This window comes from Struthio camelus, chromosome 5, assembly GCF_040807025.1.
Source record: "Struthio camelus isolate bStrCam1 chromosome 5, bStrCam1.hap1, whole genome shotgun sequence".
NCBI lineage: Eukaryota > Metazoa > Chordata > Aves > Struthioniformes > Struthionidae > Struthio > Struthio camelus.
The window spans coordinates 39,224,094-39,240,145 of NC_090946.1; the positions used below are offsets into that span (position 1 = coordinate 39,224,094).

Here is a 16,052-nt window from a genome sequence, read left to right on the forward strand (position 1 = left end):
AGGATGTGCACAGAACCATCTCCAGTTATTACAATGCTCTTGAAAGGATGGCGGCATACAAGTACTGGTAGCAGCAGCAGCATGAGGCACAGACACATTTTCTGCAAGACTATTTCAGACCACATGCTTTCAGCTTCCTGTTCTGCCTGGGGTAGAAATGTGGTGTTTTGCATTTTTCAGAGATTATATGAAGTTCTTTTTACGATGGAAGCCAGAAGTGATTAGGGTAGCCTGGGATATGACAAGTGAGTGCTGAAAAATGAGCAGCTAAAGCCACCCCCAAAGCGGCTTTAGCCCCATTTACTTTCACTACCTCTATGTCCCTCCTCTCTTCCCATACGAACTCCCCACAGCAGTTCCAAGTCTCCCCAGCTCTTATCACTCCCATCCTTTGCAATAATTCCTGTCATCAACAGCACTGGTAGCTCATATGTGCCTTTGCTACAGTATATTAGTAATAATGTCACCTCTTTCTCCCCTTGGGCAGCATGGCTTAGGACTGAAGGGAAAGTAGAACATTAACGAAAAGGGGACAGAGGACATGGGCCACTTGGTCATCTGGTGCCTCAACGCAGTGGCTCCTAAAAGCACATTTGCCCAGAGTTCAGCTGTACATGTGATACTGCCCAAGATCTGTCAGCGCCTAAGAGGTATAAGACACTCTATAACATCACATGAGAGGCATAACAGTTGGGTTTTCCACACTGACGGTGGCAGTAGAGTCCAACAGTATTTTGAATATAGGATGGATATCTGGAACTCTGAGGGTTATATCTGGGTGGAAAACAAATGTTGACATGAGAGAGACTTCCAAATGGGGAATGTGTTTCTGACAGAAGCAGGCAAAAGTAAGGCTCTCAGGATGGACAAGAAGTTTTGAGTGGTGGTGTTTAGGGACATTCCCGATGGGGAAATAGCTGCATTAGACTGGTGTGACTGAGTGCATGAAAATAAAAATCAGTTGGTGAATCTGGATATACTTAAAGTAGCAGCTACACTGAAGGAGAAGAGACTGGGAACAGAGAGTTATGTATTTTCTCTCACTTCTCTTTCTCCTGTTAATGAGCCTATTGTTTCACCCCGAAGGAAGAATGATGGGATTCTCTTCACTCAGCAACCTCTCTTCTGCAACAAAGTAATTTCTGCTTAAGTCTCCTGTTACACATCCCTGATTTTTTCTTTGTAAATATGAACAGTGGAGGATGAAAGGGAATACAGATGGATATACAGAGAGCCACAGCTTTGGACATTGTCCTCCACTGACTCTGAACAACAAGCGCAGGAAAATGATTCTTAAAATCTCCTTCACCTGTGAGAAAGTGGGTTCTCAGGAACTGTTCTTGCAGGCCTTATTTGCTATGGAAGCTTTTGGACTTGTCCAATTTTATGCTTTAGTTGAAGTATTCACAATCATTTCAAGTGGGAGCTGAAAGGAGTCTCTTCGCCAGGAAAGAGAGAGAGAGAAGAAAAAAAAAAAAAAAAGATGGAGAGACTTACTTTTAAACTCCCGCATATGAATCTGTATTTCCCAAAAGCCAGAAATATGATGCGGTGGTGGAGATTTCTCACTGTGAATTTAGTTCTGGCCAACAATCTGTTTTTGTTGAGTCATCTAAAGTAAATGAAAGAAACCTAATCGCTTTGCAGGGTGTGCAGCAGATCACAGAGTTACTTCCAAGTATGCATGTCTTGAAACAGTGCCATTTGTAGGCTGGAACATTCACAGGCCACATTGCTGTTAAGTAATTAATTTATTTATGGATTCTCTTGTGATTAAATAGAAGAGTGATGATGATAACACTCAAGAGACAAAAATATGCCTGTTTGCTGCTTTATCTCTACAGCTAAAGGGAGAGGAGCCAGCTGGTAGATAATTCAGGAGTGGGCTGCAAAATGACCTGGCTCCCCACTGTGTGACAGTCTAGCCACCTTTAAATGTTTTTTGAATTCTAGCCACGAAAGTTCCTGTCTACAATAACTCTTGTGCAATTATTCATGATACCCTGCATCAAAGTATCAAGCTGTGGTATTAACTGTGGTACAGTACTGCATCAGAGGATGTGCAACTGATAATAGGCATCTGAGAAGAAAATACTCTGTTCAGAAACAATTATACCACTTTGGATATCAGGCGTGAGGGTAGAAGAAACTCAAACAAAAGCATGCAGGGACATTTCACTCCCAGAGGAGAATTCAGACACTTATATCCAAATATGGAAGAAAAGCTTGCAGAAGACTACAAAATGAGCTCAGTTAAGCCTATTATAGGCCGAGGTGCAAACCAGCTTTCTTCTCTCATCAAATATATAAAATGGTGTGGGGAGAGAAAACCTGTCTTAGGCTTTTTTGTACAACAAAGTGTGGCAAAATACAATATATACTAAATTCTAAAAATATTTGTAAGTCATTTCTAACTCATTGCTGTTTAAGCAGCTTTGAATCCTCTGCAAAATAATGCAGACAACATGTACTGTATTATCATTACTGTCCAAAGGACATTAGGCAAAATATTTGCAGGTATAACTCCACTGATGTCATTTAAGTTAGGCAATCTGAGGAGATGGTGCAGGAATACAGATTTTGTGCAATGGACAGATGGCATTATTAGTCATATAACATTCATACTAAATTCATACTAAATTTATACTAAAGCACCTGTCTGAACATTAATATAAAACACTTCTTTTAGAATATTTCCGTATCATATTCTCCTCATTTTTAAAAAGCAGCATCCAAAGTGTACAGCTAATTACAACCATTGTTCTTGTGTTTAGAGGAGCTACTGTTGCTGCCCAAGTAGAAGAGACACAGATAATTTGCAAATGATGTGACAGAAATAATTAACTGTGATGGGATTATTGTTATTTTATAAAAGTATGGTTATGAAGAGGAAAGTTAACAAAAAGATGTCATAATGATTCACAAAAAATATTCAGTGTATGAATCAGAATGTTAATAATAAACATGAACATCATTTCTGGCAATTAGCAAAAATATAACAAATGTCATTAAGGCCAAAATATGAACACAAAATGGAAAAATTACTTCAAAATATGGTTTAAAAATCTAAATAAAGATAGAGTAAAGAACTTGGTAAAATAAGTTATCTCAGTAAAACTTGATCCTGAGAAAGAGTAGGATACCAGTGGGCCAAAATCAGGATACATGGCTTGCTTTCCGCATTCCCATCTATTGTGCTACTTTGATTATATATGAGTCAAAACAGAAGCTTTACACTTCTTCATCCTGTACCTTAATCATTTAATTAATTCTCATCAGTAGCCCAAGTGCTTCTTAACACATAGGGGAAATATTTTGATCCATCTTGTAACTAATTAGAAAACTAGTTGTTGTAGAATACTATGTAGGCAAGTACATATAGCTTTTAATACCGAACTGAACATTTGAATGCAAACAACACTGGATATTATTTTAGCTGGAATAAAATTAAAAGGGCCATCATAAAAACATGCTTCTCTTTCCGCAAAAGCCTTGACCAGCCAAAACAGAAGGGCTACAGATGAACCACTAATTTATTGTAGCATATTAGGACTCAGGCTACTGCACTAACTGCAGTCTTATTGGAGAAACAGATCCTGAACAGATCAGAGGCCACTGATTTATTGCATTATGGAAATTCTTCCATTTCCTACCAAAAAAAAAAAAAAAACCTTCCTCTAAGTAAGCAGAGAAAAAACCTTCCCCTAAGTAAGCAGAGAATAATCTCCAAAGAGACTTCAAGTTAGTGTCATCACATATTAAACCAAATATTCAACATAGAAAATGCTACTTTGAGATTTTTTTCCTTCAAAACTCAAACATCAAAAATTAACCAGGAAATCATATATAATCCAAAATTTCTAGGTGTTTTGACAGAAAACTTTGAATTCCAAGCTTAAGTACTTTTGGAACTATTAAATTAGCAACACTTTTTTTTTTTTTAATTTAAACCAAATAACCAAGATTGTATTCTCTGAGATCAAAGAAAAGTCTCATTGAGCTTCTCTTTTCATTAAACAGTAGTTTAGGTGATGCTTGAGTATGAGTATGAGTTAAGTATGGATGCTTGATTTCTTCTCAAAACAGACCACCATAATGACTTCCACCATAGTGAATGATGTAGAGCTTAGGTTCAGGCCTTCAAAGGTATCTAAGTGCCATATCACTATCTAGGCTCCTCACTGATTCCCACTGGTATCAGTAAATGGTACCTAAACATCTTTGCCGATGCAGGTCTTAATCAATAATGACATGTATATGTACAGTCTTTCACTCCCAAAGGATTATGTAATTCAAGACTAAATACAAGTACACAGACATCCACACATGCAAGGACACTTCATTGCCTTATTAAACTAAGTTACCTTGCAATGCAATGTTGTATCTGTTTAATAGTGGTATTATGCAACTGTTAGGACAGAATTAAGAGACTCCTCTTTCCAAATAGAAATGAACGCAAAGAGCTTTATATATAACAATACATATCATATCATCTTGTCATAGATCACTACGTTCACTCAGAAAAAATCAGAGCTCATTGGGGGAAAGAAAGGGGAAGATGGAAAGTGCAATCTGTTTTCAATACATTCCATTTTATTTCATGAAAATATGGAGAACATATGACATCTCAATTAGAGGCAGAACTCAGCAAGTACAAAGACAATTCCACAACTTCTCTGTGGAAAGTGTTGTAATTTGTATCTTGCATGAGCAGGTGGGAGAAAAAAGAGACAGCTGTTGCAGCCACAACCACTGACTACGACAGATATGCCACAATTGCAAAACAGATTTTAGAGCACTCTCTCTTTTTTTTTTTTTTAGTTTCTGCATTTACCAAGAAGCCAAAGACAACAGAGCTGACAGCCGGAAGCACAGCTGTGTTTGAAGCGGAGACAGAAAAGGCTGGCATCAAGGTGAAGTGGCAGCGAGCTGGCACGGAAATTACTCAAAGTGAGAAATATGTCATCAAGGCAGAAGGAAATAAGCATTCACTGACCATCAATAATGTTGGAAAAGAAGATGATGTGACATATGCTGTAATAGCTGGAAGTTCCAAAGTCAAATTTGAACTCAAGGTCAAAGAACCAGGTACAGTGTTTCCTAAACAATTTTAATTTCCTCAGTATTTCCAATCCTAGTTGCTCTAAATTCATGAGTAAGGCCCATGGATATTAGCCTAACTTAAAATTGTAGGATTTCTCCACCAGCAATATGACTGTTTTGCCAAATGTTTTGAAGTTGTAGTAAGGTTTCTGAAAGATCCTCACAAATATTAAGCTGGTGAATGCATTTACTGTGGATAAGACTTTCTGTTCCAGATGACAGAAGTCCATACAGTGAAGATCACAGAGGAAATCTCAGCTCATGTCTCCAGCTTTCCTCTGTAACCATAGGAGGAGTTGAAAAGCAAAGCAAACCAAAGCAAACCAAATCTAACCTAACCTGAATTAACCTAAGATTATTTTCTTTAAATATAAAATTGAAAAAAATGACAATATTATCCAAGTTACACTGTAACGGTGTTTAAGGAGTTCCTATGTTCCCACAAAGTGTCTCAAAATTACCTGCTAATAAAAGCTCATACTTAAGAAGGTCTCGAGCACAAAGAGTAACCTTTGCACTGTTTGTTTATCAGCTACTATTTTTACTTCTGTATGCACTAAAAAACCAGTGAGGTAGAAAGGGAAAAAACTTCCTCAGGTTTCTCCTGGGAAGAACATAAAGAGTCAAACTCTCTATGTAATTGCTACTCCTGCAATAATATTTTATGGAAAATGTCTGCAGGCACTGAAGACAGATGAAATCACTGATTTTTGAAACAGTTTGACTTTCCCAATCCCTCTTTTTTCTCCAAAATTTTTAGTCCCCATTAAGTTCCTTTGGTATTTAATTTTTGATATTTTCCCTTTATATTGTGGTCACAGGCCTTAACCTCAGACTGTTTATATCACCTCCTCTCCATTGCCATCACTGCATGTTTTGGCAACTGTAGCATGACTTCAGCGAGATCTTCTGGTCAGTTGAAAAGATATTCATGAATATGTAATAGGAATAAATTCTCAGGAGACAAGATATCCTGCTCTAGATGAAAAAACAGTGCATAGCAAATTACTAACTAAAGGGCAATCCTAATATGGCTGTCTTTGGACTACAGAAGGCTTTGCCATTAGCACTTCAAATTTCCACTTCAATTGTGATAGTTTCCAGAGCATATAAAGTATGTTTTTACTGGCTTTCTCATCCAGAAAATAAACAGGTCCATATTATCCTAGTTATATCGTCCTCATTGTCTTTCAGGTTAGTTCCAAGTATAGCTCGTCACATGTAGCCAGCCTACAAATAGCAGAGTTATTGAATATGGAAGTGTGATCATTGCCTCAAAGCAATACACTTCTGAAAACGACGCTTTGATCATAGCGGTATCAGTATGCCAAAGTATAGATAATTCTCCTGTATACATTATATATTGATGCTTCAGAATAAGCTTTTCCAAACAGCTATGCACCCAAGTTATGTGAGCACTTATGCTAGCTCCACAGTTAGAATAACGTTTAATTCTTTCAAACAAAAATTGAGTTGAAATTTGTTTGGATAAGATCCAAAGGGATACCTTCTAATTTGATACTTAAGTATTAAAACAAAAAAAAACCTTAAATGACGTTTCCTCTTAAGACATAGATACAATTTGTTAAAAAAGTTAGACATAAACTTTCTGAGAATGAGGGAACCACTTATTTGTACAGATACTGTCATGTTTTTCAGACCCCACTACATTGTTAAGAGTGACTGAATTATCCAATATTTTTTTCAAAAATGATAACCATTTCAGCTCTTTATCATCACAAAAATGGTCTCCTCACCTGCTCAGACACGGCCACCTCTCTTTGTTACAAAGGAACGACTCAAATAAATGATCCAGGATATGGCATAATAAGGCCAGAAATCTCTGGTGGAAAGATATGACAAATAGCTGAGGAATAGCTGGAAGCTGTGCGTGCGACTTGTCGGGGCAGGGGGGGAGGGAGCTCAGACAAGGCTCTTTTGAAGTGGCTCTGCTACCTGTGGAAAAAAAACCCAAACTTTCTTTCAGCAACTGATATGTTTCCAGAGATTCTCCCTCCATCTGCCCCAGTTGCTCACTCTGACTCCCTTTTCATACATTTCTACCCTCTCTTTTGTGACTAATAAATTTGTCTGTGTGGCCATGATTTAACTGAAGGCATAAACCTCCAGGAGCTGGAGGAGGAAATAACAGAGGGATTTTAAAAATGTTTTTTCTACACTGATTACTAATTGTGTTTACAACTTTTCCCAAACTGCACACAGCAATAGCACTTGAAAGAATATCTTCCAACAGTAGAGTTAAACAAACTCTCATGAATAAGCAAACTGTTTAGAAAAATCATAAATGCATCTTTTTTATTTGCTTTTTCTATTTAGACCACTGAGGTCAACAGCTAATAAGCGTTACTTAGCAGCCTACAAGTTTCTACATATCAAGACTACAGTATTTAAAAAAACAGGCATCAGTTCTTTCCAAGCTCAGCCAAAGGAAGAGCCTTGTCATCCAGCTGTCAGTAGGCCTCTTCTTCCAGGCCATCTTCTAAGTTCTAGGAAACCATAACATAATTCCTGTGCATTTCACAATATTTATAAGAGGGTGTTTCTTTGCATAATTTCTTCAGAGAGAAACTGGAAACACAGATTTCTCTAACCTTCATTTACATTCATTCACAGAAAAGACTGAGATAGTCCCTCCTGCTGAAGCTGCTCCTGCTCCAGCTGCCTCAGAGTCGCCTGCTCCATCGGTAGAAAGTAGCCAAAATATAGAAGGTAATAAAGAACTAATGCTGTGATAAGGTCTGGTTCGTTAATAAAAAGGAAGAGTAGGAACAGGGAATCCTTACATTAAATGAGGGGGAAACGGTAGCTGAAAGAAGACCACTAGTGAATCACAGAAGAATAAGAAATCTCAGAAACAAAAGAAACACACTGAGAGATCTTTTGCAATGACTTAACATGCTTACAATACAGGCTATAACAGAAGGTGATGCAGAAAGTTGTAACTAATAATTCTAATGTTTATTCCAGTTCAGTCTGCTGGGCCTCAACCAGAAGAGCCTCTGGACCCTATAGGGCTCTTTGTGACACGACCCCAGGATGGAGAAGTTACTGTCGGTGAGTGCACATCCTGATTCAAGAGATGTTTGTAAACTTCACCTGTTACTTGGCTCTATGTTCAGCTTTCCAGGTACAGAATGACAATAAGTGATCTAACAGATACATTAAACACTATTCAGTCTCATTTTAACCTACTTCCCTTTCAAGGTGGAAATATCACATTCACTGCCAAAGTGGCAGGTGAGAGCCTACTGAAGAAACCTTCAGTGAAATGGTTCAAAGGAAAGTGGATGGACCTGGCAAGCAAAGTGGGGAAACACCTCCAACTGCATGACAATTACGACCGAAACAACAAGGTATAATTGGCAAAGGAAGGTTTTCAGTCTTCTAGATACTAACTTTTAATCTGGGGAAAATACAAAATAACATAGGAATGTTTTAATATAAAAGTACCCAAAGCTATACACAATGCTATATTCATGGATAAAACTCTCTGTTTTGAAGATACAGACAAGAGACAAGCGCTCCATACATTGTTGCACACCTTATCTATGATGAAATGAGAAAGGGTTTGGAGGACTGGGAAGGGGGGAGGTTACATGTACTTAATCTGGAAAAGAGAACAAAGAAAAATTTGATAGCTGTACTGAGTGACATACCAGAAAGATAGGTTTTCATTTCTAATGAAAACAGAACAGAAATTCAGCCAGGGAGAACCAAATAAACATATAGAAAAACCCTCCAGATTTATAAAGCAAAAAGTGATCTACTAAATATATTGATTGATCGTAGCCCAGAAAAATAGGAACAATTTAAAAGCTAGAAGAATATAGACTTCTGTACTTCAGTGTATAAGCCAAATTCTAATCTCGTCTAAAAAGTATAAGGAGTAAACATACCTTTTTTTGCAGTTTAATCCATTATTATCTACCGCAGGATTCCCTCTACCTTTCTCTCTACCTTACTGGTCATATTTAAGAGAAAACAATCAATCTGACGACATCTAAGTAGGATCTATCTTCTTTTTACATGGATCAAACATCCAGCTATCAATGTTGGAATTTACTGTTTTCTTCCATTGGCTATACTACTTCTAATTAGCTCAATAAAATCCATTTCTGCCAGAAATGTGTTCAAGGATACACACGACAGGAACACAAATAGAGTCTGTGCCATGACGTCCCATCATGTGTGGTGTACGAAGCACTACTACCCTCTGCTGGATGGAATACAACAGACCTGCTCATCTGCAAATAAGCCACTCTTTTTTGCTTAATTTTTGAATTTCCTGCATTTACTTTGGGCAGCAACCGTATGTTTAACAAAAACTTTCTTCCTGTTTGCAATGTACATGCAGTTACTATATGTGACAGCTGTGGCAATGTGTGCGTGATCCCAGAGCCCAGCACCCCAGCCCCGTTTGCTCATGTGACATTTTATCCTCTGGAAGACCTGTACTGATAATGCTCCTTAGCTGTTCCCACTGAATGGGGCACACGTAATCTTCATGAAAATAATGGTGTCAAACATTCAGGAGGTTCTTACAGAGGTATATTTCACCCCTTCTCTAGTTCTCTTTATGCCTTAATAGGCAGTATTGTCTCTCTGTATCTATTTTACCATTTCATTTTCTAACTTACAAAGTGTATTTTTCACTGGTCTCTGTTCTAGGTGTACATCTTTGAAATGGAAATCATAGAAGCAAAAATGACTTTTGCAGGAGGGTACAGATGTGAGGTATCTACCAAGGACAAGTTTGATAGTTCTAATTTCAACCTGACAGTCAATGGTAAGATGAATTCTTTCCACCTTGATTTTTATTTTTTTCTTCCTGTATGCCTAGCAACAATTCTTTCTGATAAAGAGTAGCTTCTAGACAAGATGTAGATCTGAGGTACTGGAAGAGCTGTACGTACACTTACAGGGACCTAAAGGTGATGGATGATCTGGATGGGCTGGCAGAGATGCAGAGCATTAGAAAGAACACCTGGATGTCACTCAAGTAAGAACTGTGATGCACTTAAAGAAAGCAGACGGCAAGATGCAGCCCAAATGATCTCTGGCTTTTTCCTGATCTCAGCCCCATTCTCTCATGTTATTTAAAGTCAACAGAATGAAAAAGAGGTTCATTTTTACTTCAGCAAAAGCTTAGTACTGAAAATGAATACTTGAAAAGAAAAAAAAGGAAACAAATTTGGAAAGTTTTAGCCAAGTGACACTATTATCACTTCCTTTCTTCCTGATGAATTCAAGTCCCACAAAAGCTTCTGGTGGTATAAAATTGCTTTAAGATTAGCTGACTTATTTTATATAGCACTGCCCTGACAATAGCTGGACTGATAAATTGATCGGTGACTAAAAGGGAAGTACATTTAACCATGCACTTCTCACCAGTGGAGAAGAGTTTAGGTAAAACAGTGTAAGCATGGGCCACCTAAAAGAGTTGAGGGTTGGGGTCATTTTGTGCTTGGGTGGTTCTGTTAAAGGGACTACAACATTGACTTGTGTCCAGCAACCAATGAGCCTAATAGGCAAAAACAAAAATGTATTGAAGGTAAGCAATGTTCATTTTTAAAGTTTCACTAGCTGGCTGTAGAATTCATTAAGGCTTAGGAGCTGTGATTGAGAATAGCCTTTCTTCCAGGAGTAGCATGCCACCTAGTCATACCAGCAGAAACTTTGAACAGAGTAACCAAGTTCTTTCTATGCAACATCCCAGATGGAGTTTCTGTACCTCTCTATTTCAAGGAATTTACCTTTGCTCTAAGAGGATGGATTACAATTTAGTATTAATACTAAAATTCAGTTGTACCCAGTGTTTTTTTCATGAGAGTTTAAATACCCTGTGAAGCCAGTACTGAAACTAAATTTTACCAGCAGAATAATTGAGAAACAAGAGATAAGACAGTTTGTCATGCTGCAAACTATTATGAAGCATGAGACAGAATTCAGTTACATATTAAACACTGGATATTGAAAGCGGGTTAGTGAAGGCTACATGTTTAAAGAGGCTGCTTCAATCTTAGTGTATGTGATTAATCACCATTTAAAATAAAAGAACTTTGGAACAAAAATGGCTGTAAAGGAAAAGCTTTAGGAACAGCACTGTTTTGATTTCTACATTATTTTTACTTGCCCTCCCATTCTTATTCATCACCCTTTGTCACATCAGAAGCACCAATAACAGGAGACTTGGATATTCGCTCTGCCTTCCGACGCACGTGAGTATATACAGCAGAAATTTATGTAGATCAGATGTGAAATTCATTATTTTCCTAGACAAGACTAACTAAAAGGAAAGTTATCATACAAAGATAGTTATCATACAAGCACAAAGATAGGGATGTCTAGTAAGAAAACATTTCTAAGATTGAAATGCTATACAATTTCTAGAAATCATCTAAGACAGTTAAGATTTTGTACTATTATAATAACTGTGCTTGTCTCCAGTTATACAATTGATAATGTTTATAATCTTACCAACAACTTCAGCAGTCTTTTTTCCCAGTGCTGTAAAGAGCACTCCAGAGGTGACCAACAGAGAAGAAAAAGATTCTGTGTTGTGCCTAGCCTTGATTTCGTCTGGCTCGAAGAACTACATATATCTTAATGCAAACATCTGCTAAACAAAGATCTGGAGTTTGATGTGAGCCCTTTAAGTAACATATCACTGACAACATTAATAGAAGCATTTTGATTTTATTTGTTTTCTCGTTATATAATTATAGTAACTGAATGCAGACAATGATACTGTTAAGTGTCTGTAAAAACTCAGATATACACAGATCCTAGATATTAAGGACTGCAAAGTATTGCATCAGTATTGGAAAGAATTCTCCCCATATCTGTAATATGGTCTGAGTTGATACATGACTTTATGGAATAACTTTCACCTCTACTAGTAAAATGTGCAAAATTGTTACAAATTTTGGTTAAAAGTTAGACAATAACAGCATTTTGCTTCTCATTGAGTATTCCTTCCCCCTTTGTATAAATCAGTTTCTGTTTTAGCTTTTATATACATTTGCAAAGTTATTAGAACAAGCTTATTACAATTACTTATTAACAGTTTCTTTAACACAGGAGACAATCTGGCTGAGGTAACTGCTAGTGTTTTTCCATATAAGCACTATTTTTATATAAGATCTGATTTTATATTCTATTCTATCACACAGAACTAAAAAAGGCTTGCAGAATTTGTCTACGTTCAAATCCATCTATAAGAGCTGACTTATAGATGAGAGGACATTCAGAGCACAGCCACATCGTGTTATTTCACCGCAGTGGAATTAGGCTTCAAGAGTTCTTCTTCTCACTAACATAATTAAAAGAATTATTTTAGAATCTGTTCAAAGTGAGCACAGTGTGAGCAGCTTCAAGATTCTTGTGGACAGTTTAAAGGAAGTTTGATCAAAGCTCTCTTTTCAAACCACATTTCTGCTTAATGACTTTACTGTCTGGCAACATGCAAGCTCCAGGCAAACACTCTTGTAAACAGGGCCAGTCCCTGTGACAAGCTAGGAAGGACCAAGAGGGCTGGAATGCCTGTGCTATCATTCCACTTTGTGGAATAAAGCACAATAACTTCATTTAAAACAAGATGAGTTATTTTGGAGCTGCAGAACTATTAAAACTCTACCGTGCTGATAGTGGAGATTAGAGGATGGATTTTCAGGTTGTTCTTTAAGAAGGAAGCCAAATATTGAACTGAAATATTTACATCTGAAGCTCTATGTTTGATACCCTCACTCAGGAGCCTGGCAGGAGGGGGGAGACGGAGGACTTCAGCCTTCCTCAGGTAGCCTCTGTCTGTGTCAGCAGACAAATTCAAGTCGTAACAATGAACTGTCTCTCTCTGACCAGGAAAAGAAAAAAAACCCACAGAACTAGCTCCAATTTTGATTAAGAACATTTAAATTCTAAGTAGATCATGAATTACAGTACTTAGCATTTATATGAGGTTAGAAAATTAAGTGGTAACGGAAGATGAGCATAAGATAATGGAAAGAATAGCTCAGTGAGAGGCAGGTTCATTTAAAGGAAAGGCATGTGTTTGGCAAGCGGCATCTTCTCACAATTGTTAAAAGGAGAAAAGTAATCTCAAATTATGCATGTCTGCCCCTCTCTTTTACACATTACCTTTCTGTACTGAACATATCCTGACTAAAATTGCCTCTGCTCACAGAAATGTATCATTACCCCTGCATATGAAAATCTATCCTTTCCTGCAACACTCCTAAACCTAGTTTCATTAAAATTTCCCCTCTCACCCTTTTTGGTCCCAATGTCTTCAACCATAACTAAAATAGGAACTCTGAGATTAGACTTAACACTGTGCATGTTCCAAAATGCAATTATTAAGGTCTTACTTTTCAGAAAAGCTGAACATACTGATCTTTGAGCTTTCTTCAAAATCTGATTATAAGTATCATCTGGGAAGCAATAAGGTGTCTAGTTCTTCTCCCAGTTTTAGATTCTGATTTCCTGAAAATTTGATCACAAGAAGCCCTTTTCAAACCTGGAATTACACTAGTGATTTTTATGTATAGCTAATGCCAGGTGCCATTGAAAATCTTCTGAAAGCAGAGAACAAAGTGGCCAAAAATATAGTTGGCTGTAGGGGAATCCATATCCAGAAAATCATCCTTTGCAGCAGTGTACTATCTTGAAAGCAATCACAGAAGTAAAAATGGTACTTTCTTAAAAAAAAGCTCTTCCCACAACATATTTAAATTACACTGATTCAAATAAAAAAATTTTTAAATTGTTGTTTATTCTAACTAACCCTGCATTGGCAAGCAGCACAAAAAGAATGGCACTTTATTCTCTTCCACCTTTATTAACAGTATAGTTAAAATGCCAATCAGTTACTTGTTGAGGATTTTTTCTTATATATTTTTGTATTTGTTCCTGCCATATTGAGTTTTTCTGGCATTCCAGTTTGTGCTTCTGCAGATGGATTCATTCCTCAGAAGCAACTAAAACTGTGCTGCCAGAGACAGCTTTATGGGCTACCTGAACCACTAGTTCAATTGAAGAGGGTAATTTCTGTTTATCAAACAATAGCTCAATATAAGGTGTCACTGATGGAAGAACCCGAATGCTGTGAGATGGCATCACCCAGTTCCTACTCTCATGACGACAGAGATGTCAAAGAGCAGCTGAACCTTGACAACAGAAGACTGACTTAGATGAAGAAAATCCATTTTGACTTTCTAGGCCCCTCCTGAATGCAAAAGAAAATTACTTTTTTTTTCTAAATTGAATATGCCTTTTCAGAAAATAACAGATACAATAACCAAGGAAATTAGTGTAATTTCCAATACTTTCACATAAAATTCCTGAAGTGCTTTTTTAGAGACTAAACCTACTTGAAGTGTCTTAGTGACTTTACACTAAGTTTTCAGAGTAGGTCTGTACTTCAAATGCTCAGAAGCACAGCTAAAACACATCTTATTCGGAACACCAAAAATACTGTTGTGCATTTCACCTGAGTTCACCATGTACCTCACACTGTATTACATATCAAAAAATGTCTGCTTTTAATGAGACTGCTTCTTATTCTCATGAATCAGTTCCTCACAACACTGCTTGCGGTGCTGCTTGCTGAGCTTTTGCTGGTTGAACCTCACCTCAGAATCAGTCAGATCACAAAATTCCTCCTTTAACTCTCCCAAGCATCAATGATGTGACACTTTTTTCAGGCTAATGAACTCTGGGATCACAAAGACCTTTAAGAAAGAATTACAGCGGGCTAATACTAGAAAGAAACTGTGACTCTGGATTTTAAAAATCCCAACCAAAAGGTTGTTTTAGTACTGGCCCATACTATAAAAAATATCCACATCCCTGAAGTTTCAGCTTTCCACAAGTACTAATGATTCTAAAGGAAAATTTATGCAACATTTTTATGATAATCACTATATTTTAGATCAATATGACCACCAAATTAGTACCCCGTACAATTTCCTCCATAGTCATGACATAAGAAATACAAGTTCAATGAATACATTTCTTAAAGCTATATGAATACCAATATGGAGAAAGATGGCCTAATTAAGTGTTCACCTTCCACATCAAGGCATATTTTAAGTCACTGTAAACTCACCTACTACTCCCCTCCAAAAATACATCATCTTCCTAATGATATAGTCACATAAGCCATTCCTATTTCCTTCTGAAACTAATTATGTTTTTTCTGTTACTGTACAGTACCGAGGGACATGAAGAAACTGGGGAGTTGAATTTTAGTGCCTTACTGAAAAAGAGGTGAGTAAAAATCTGTAGTCTTTGAGAAATAAAATAACGATCTTCTGTAGAATAACTCTGAAAACACTACAACTATCCTAAGTGATAGTTTCATCAATTCAGAATCCTTGTAGTTTTCCTAAAGCAACTCTAGCTGGAAAACAGATGACAGGAAATTATAGGAACTTCCCAGTGCTCAGATTCCCAGATACTCAGCATTTACTGCGTTCTTGCTGGGTTTTTACTGGAGAGAAAAAAAAAAAATTATTTTTTCTCAAGATAGCAAGGCTAGGACTAGAGTAATTACATGCTTCCACCAGCAGTTTAATTAAAAAAGAGAAAGGAAAAACAACCTACAATGCCTGTCTATAATGGTGCCTTATTAAGAACTTTCTAAGTTTTCACAATGCTTGGCATTAGAAGGCCGGGAAGATGAAGTCTTTTTATTAGACATCTAAATATTACTATTATGATTACAGTATACTATTATACATATTACACATTACATGCCTATTTATTATAGAGATATATAGCTATTGTTTACTCTTCCAATTCTAATTCTTATTTCCAGCTTTTATTTTTTCTTATTTGCGTGGGATTTTCTCTTCCCATTGTCATCCTTTCTTGCCACCTCTGTTTTCATAACCTCTCTGCTTATGTTTTCTCTTTTTATCACCATCTTA

The 16,052-nt window shown here is 37.0% G+C and overlaps 1 protein-coding gene across 1 annotated transcript in view; it reads left to right on the forward strand.

Annotated features, from left to right (window-relative positions):
• MYBPC3 (myosin binding protein C3) overlaps positions 1-16,052 on the forward strand; it is a 65,441-nt gene that overhangs the window by 5,058 nt on the left and 44,331 nt on the right. Inside the window, exons 2-9 of the mRNA XM_068945708.1 lie at positions 4,822-5,088; positions 7,738-7,833; positions 8,092-8,178; positions 8,329-8,477; positions 9,793-9,910; positions 11,294-11,342; positions 12,875-12,919; positions 15,334-15,390. Coding sequence (XP_068801809.1) covers positions 4,822-5,088; positions 7,738-7,833; positions 8,092-8,178; positions 8,329-8,477; positions 9,793-9,910; positions 11,294-11,342; positions 12,875-12,919; positions 15,334-15,390 — 868 coding nt within the window. The remainder of the gene's footprint in view (positions 1-4,821; positions 5,089-7,737; positions 7,834-8,091; positions 8,179-8,328; positions 8,478-9,792; positions 9,911-11,293; positions 11,343-12,874; positions 12,920-15,333; positions 15,391-16,052) is intronic.